The sequence below is a fragment of the Convolutriloba macropyga genome, chromosome 12, assembly GCF_964194025.1.
Source record: "Convolutriloba macropyga chromosome 12, txConMacr16.3, whole genome shotgun sequence".
NCBI lineage: Eukaryota > Metazoa > Xenacoelomorpha > Acoela > Convolutidae > Convolutriloba > Convolutriloba macropyga.
The window spans coordinates 22494402-22500401 of record NC_134479.1 but is presented as its reverse complement, the minus strand read 5'-3'; the positions used below and the strand labels follow the sequence as shown (position 1 = coordinate 22500401).

Here is a 6000-nt window from a genome sequence, read left to right as displayed (position 1 = left end):
GTGCTAAAATAATCTCATCTATAATTTGAGCCTTTCTTGCGTATCTAAAAATGCCTCCAATTTGTTCTTCTTACTCGTTGTTAAAAACAATTGAAGTCAAAAAGATCACTTATGGTTATTTTACTGGCAATCTTCAGTGTAACAGTTACTTTCTACTGCAATCAAAATTTAGTCAATTTTAATTTTGCAAGCAGTAAATGATCCTTTTCTGTTTTTTGTCTTTCATTGAAATATATTGTGCACAACAAAATATTTTTTCTACACTGTTGACCAAGATATTATGACTACCCATATCGGGAAGTCTTCTTAAAACTGATTATTGAAACTGAGTTAGGCTCAAACGTTCAATAAAATTATTGGCTCTCTTGTAAAAATTAAAATGCTTAGTCCAGATGTTAAACAGATCGATTGTCCGTGTTTTCTGAGGCTGGCTATTAAAATGAATCAGACGGCCTTTTAAAATTAGGTATCTGTATGATGTTATCTTCCAGATAATATAATGCTCAGTCAAATATTTATTTCAACCGCCTCGATCATATTTTACTTATTATTCAACTGGTTTTCATTGCTTCCATTGTTTTATTTGTTTCGGCAAAAGCATCTCACTAATCTTAGAACTTTACAGTTTGTCTGAGTCCTCGTTGGACTACAAGTTAATTTCGTAACTAGTGTTTTACTGACTTTATAGGTAATTGAATGGGATTTTCGCTTTAGTATTCCTTAATGCCAAACATTTATTTTAAAAATGATGCTTCCGATAGTGGGCTCTCAGCGAGTGAATTTTTGCTTCTGGATTTGTTCTTCGTTTTTTGGTTGGATTTCGGTAATTTCCCTAGGATCTTTTCTGATATTCCCGCCACGTCCATTTGCACCCCCCCCCCCCCCCCCCGCCAGCCTATTATAAATTTTATTGCGTTGTGTTTGCATTTCATACATTTACACATACACATACAATTATGCACAAAGGGCATCTTTAATTTAATGATGCAGCAAAATTTTGAAATTTAGACAGGCCTGGCAATTAGATTTTACTTAGCTTGTTTCTCCTACTTTCTGCTCGTCTTTCAGAGGAATAGCTTTATGACACTAACTTTGTTGGCACCTGGTATCATAAATCCTTCCAATCATCTGCCAGTGCCGGCAATATATTATCTCTAAAATAAGGGATCTAGAAGGACCAAACCACGTTTTTGGGTGCAAACAGACTGTTTCTATAGGACTGGGGGATGGCAAAAACACAAAAGATCCTTTTCCTAATCGGGTTTGTCATTTTTGCTATTTTTGCTGCATCATTGAGTTTTTTATTTGAATCAATGTTAAGATCAATCCGTTTCTACAAAATTTGAACTGTTCTTTTGCTACCGACAAGCGTTGATTGGTTCGTTAAGATTTTTGACTCGCAGGGTTAGATTTTTTCTGCTGGATTTGAGAGCTTCACTTTTTGGTTGAATTTAGGGATTTTTATTGCGGATTTTTCCTTTTCTGTACATCGAGTATGTTATTTGAATCAACATAAAGATCAATCTATTGTCCAACAGATGTTGAACACCAACATTTGGCTACTTGTCGTTTAATTAATAGTTTTCATAAATGGTTATCTTCGATTACGTGACCTAGTGCCGATAGACAGTCTATTGAACTTCCATTTGATAATAAAGCAAACTTCATCATTTGATAGCTGAGTTTGTGATGTTTAATGAGATTCATCGACATATTAGTTGTTGATTTGTTTACTTCGGCTCCTGAAACGTTGGTGTGTCCATACTATTATTTGGAATGTTTGATCAAAGATTACAAATGTTACAATTTTATTTTGTTTCTCGGCTTTCAGTGCAAAGTTTTAAACTTTTGCTAGTGTTGACTTGTCGATAGTGACTTGCGTCATTCTAACCAGGTAAAAAAAATCAGTATTTACGCCGAATACTTTTAAAGAGTGACAAAAACCGAAGCTGAAAAACCTAAGCAGAAATTCTAAGCGGTTATTGATTAATTGATATTGCTATTATTCTAATTGATATTGCTATTTTTAAATTGCTATTATTCAACCGTTTCCAATTCAAATTGGTTTTTTAAAATTTATTTAATTAGTAATAATTATTGACATTAAGAAGATATATTAATGATAGAGTTATCGAATTTGTCATGACTTATTCAAAAAAATGTTTCGTAAACAATTATTTAGAAATATTTGTCTTCCTATGGCTTTGTTACAACCTTGTGCATAGCATACCAGCAATGTTAAACTTACAGAAGTTATAGAATCAATTCAAAAATCCAAACGCCGCCCTACTCGGTGTCGCTTATATATTATTATTGCTAAAAATTATATATTTTTATTATATAACCCAATTGATTATATATAACTTTGATTATATATAACCCTTTGATTATATATAACCCAATTGCTAAAATTGTTTGTTACTATTTGTCATTACTTTTTAATAGAATTGGTATGACACCAAAGTCATCCACTTAAAACCTTGGCGAAGAATTTGGGATAAAAAATCTGAGAAGCAAAAGACGAATTTTTGGGGCTAATTTATTTCTGCAGAAGAGGGTAACAAGCTTTGGGCAATTATGTCTGTGGATAATATACCGACAGTGCATTACAGCTTCTTTGCTAGTCCGACTCATCATAACAGCCACAAAAAGTCTTCAAACCCCAAAGTGGACATCTCTCCACCGACCACTCTTGAGTTCACAAAGATGGGATTAACAGAGTACGAGTTTTTCATTACTTTGCTGGATCCGGTTCCTTTTCCTCATGAAGAATTTTTTTTGCTTGCATACACCTTCTTTTGCAAAAATTAGTAGTGTTTTTGCTTTGGTTAGACCTAGTATGGCCTATTGTAGAGGTTTGGGATTGTTGCCGAGTTGGGATAGCGGTTATAATTAAAATAACTATTTACGGGTTTTAAAATATCAGTTATAGATAGACATATCCTTTTATGAGCAGTTGTTCATGTAATTTTTTCCGATAAAGTTCTCAATGAGTCTCGGAAAATTTGACCGTTTGATAGCATTTCTTTGATAGAAAAGTAACGACTTATTTTTTCACATTGGTTTTCAAATTATAGGAGGTAAAATCATCCATTAATCTTTGCCATTAAAGTGTGAAACAAAATTTCACTGCAGAGGAACAGTTTCTGTCTTATTGAAGTTCATATCTTAACATTTATCAAGTATAATTTAGCTACGTTGGGATACGTCAATGTCGAGATATGAAACAGGTGACCATACTTTCTTTCTAAGAGCTCTGACTGTTTATATTCAGGATTGGGAGTAAAGGAAAAGGTACGTTGAGCACTCTCTGATAATTGGGTTCACAATTTGTTCATTGACCTCATTGCCATAACTGTCTGGCCATTTGATCATATCGGAGATGAAACTGAACCCGAATAAGTTGACGTTTAAGATACGTTCGTTTGTCGCATTCATCGCATTCATTGGCCAACGTTTTGATTATCATCGGTTGCATTAGATAGACATTATTTAGCAGATCAATATTTTATCTGCAATTGATCATATATAAATATCGGCTGTTCGCAGTGATCAGATGCCTGGGGTGGTTACGTGACAATTTAACGAATTCCATTTTACCCAGCGCCATTATACCCAATGCCAAAAAACCCAATGTCAATTTACCAATGAGCTTTGATCTTTTCGTTCAATAATTCGATTACTGAATTATTGCAGTCGCTATTACAAGGACGTTTTAACATACTTTAGCGGATACTTTAATTCCATGTTCGGTTGTGATAGCTCCATATCAAGTCCCCCGGGTCGCTGAGGCATGGCCATGGCCCTTAGAAATTATTATGCTAACCAGCCGTTCTGGTAATTTTAACAATAAGGTTAAACGAAATTGCCTCTGGAAAAAACATCATTAGGTAAAATGGCAGGTTGCGTATAATTAATGGCACGGAGTATAATGGCGTTGGGTATACTGGAATTGGGAAAACTCTCCTGACACCGTCTGTGGTATTTCCATAGAGATAGAGAAATGTGATTGTTTTAAGAGAGAAAGCGAGTATAAGCAATTATATGATGGCGAATCTGTCGTGCTGCGCAGCTGTATCTCATCTTTGTCTCAATAAATGTGACATTATGAAAAATTTCGTTTCATAACTTTGTAATTGTGTGGTTCATAACAAGTCTAATTGCTCATTTAGGAGCATTCTTTTGTCAATCTTTAATAATAATTTAGAATTCTTTATTTTTTGCCAAAAATATCCCCATTTTCAGTGTTTTAGAAACAAACGAAATAGAAAGTTTATCGTAAATGTTATGTTGTTATGTCATCCCGTTTAAATGCAAAAATAATGATATTTTTACTCAAAGTCTTTAAAAATCTTTTGAACCACTGAACTTGTCTTCAGAAAGGCTTGTGAAAACAACCTTGGGATCATTTCCGCCCCGCCATTTTAGTGGGTGCAAATTATTTTCACACACAGACGCAAGTGCAATATTTTTGCATAGGGATTTACTGTGTAAATGCACGTGCTCTGTATCGGGGACTCAAGAAAGGTTGCTGTACCGTTTTTATGCTGGAGCATTCTTTCGCATGCGTGAGTGATTTGGCTTTTAGAGTCGTGTTTTACGCTTGACATCTTAATTTTCATGCGATGGAAATTGTGTTCATTCAGAGTTTAAGCCCGCTATTATAATTTGCGCTAGTTTACGAATAATATTAATGATAACAACAAACGATTAAGGATAAGATATCCAAGGGTTCGCTTAAAGCCCAATTATTGAAGATTTAAAAATCATTTTTCAAGTAATTGAAAATAAATTTCTTAATTCCTCATAAAATTCGGCAGATGCATGCGCCCGATTTGTTGTATTGACTTCTGAAGACGAATTTGTATAAACCCAGTAATTTGATTTTGTGATGTGGATCGAAAAGAATTTCATATTTGGAGTGATCATTTAGTAGGTTGACAAGAATGCGAGCTCGAGACCAGTAATCCGAGCGGGTCGCATTTCGTTGGTCACAATTGTCTGCAAAGCAAAGTTTTTGGTTACTCGTACTTTTTGATTTGCGGCTGCAATATTAGGTACATCGGTTTGCCAGTCAATTTCCACTTTCTCTGTTACTTTATTTGCTAAGAACAAGACAACTTAAAGTTCTTGGTACGAGGACATAGGAAGAATGTCTAAACTAGTTGTCAGATCTAGTTCCCTGGCTTTCGCTGGCTTCCGCATAATTTCGCTGGCTTCCATAAAACTTAATCGTAACTAAGATTTGGCGCAACTTAACAGAGAAATACGTTCTTTTTAGTATTGAACTTTGCTTGGAGAGGTTCCGCTTTAAGAGGAACAGAATTCAGGGGTTTTTTGGTTCGCTTCAAGGCATGCACAATCCAGGATAATGTATCGGTTACAAGGAACGGAGACCTAGATCTTTCATTACCTTTGTTGTCTCGAAACTATAAATTGGTAATGCAACTTGCGCGCTTTATTTTATACGGAGCAGTTTATTCGTGGACATGAGGTTTTGTTCACACCAAGGCAAAATTTTCATACATCAATGTTTAGAATCACGGGGTGGGCTCCATTGATTTTGTTATCCTCCGCGTAGCGCAATGATTTTGACATGATTCGGGACGGTAAGTCGTTTATGAGGACTAGTAGGAAAAACGAAAAGCGACCTCAAGATGGAGCCCTGAGGAATGCCGCTGAAGACATCTAACTCACTCATCTGAGATGGTTCCATTTATTCTTGCTGGTGGTTTTTTACATGTGAGGTAGCTTCGTAGCGTTTCGAAAAAAAATGTTTGTCACACTTTCTCCAAGGTTTTCTGAAAATTTGAATAGAATGTATTGAGGTACGGGCAATTCGAGTCCAAGTAATTGAAGAGTTCATGCAGGTATTAAATTAGCTTGGTTGTCGTCGACTGTCTGGGAAATGAATTTCCAAACTATAGTTAGAGCGCTAAGTAACAACAACAACAACAGTTTTTCATTTTTTTTGCGTTATGATCAAACTGTTGCTGCTTC

At 35.2% G+C, this 6000-nt stretch overlaps 1 protein-coding gene across 8 annotated transcripts in view; it reads left to right on the top strand.

Annotated features, from left to right (window-relative positions):
- LOC142351019 (uncharacterized) overlaps nt 1-6000 on the top strand; it is a 179842-nt gene that overhangs the window by 112607 nt on the left and 61235 nt on the right. The window contains exons 1-2 of one of the 8 annotated variants that reach the window (XM_075403076.1): nt 1665-2720; nt 3275-3294. The exons of the other annotated variants lie outside the window; for them this stretch is intronic. Of the exons in view, the coding sequence (XP_075259191.1) occupies nt 2578-2720; nt 3275-3294 (163 nt within the window). The 5' untranslated portion in view covers nt 1665-2577. Of the gene's footprint in view, nt 1-1664; nt 2721-3274; nt 3295-6000 lie in introns of those variants that run through there. 8 annotated transcript variants of the gene reach the window in all.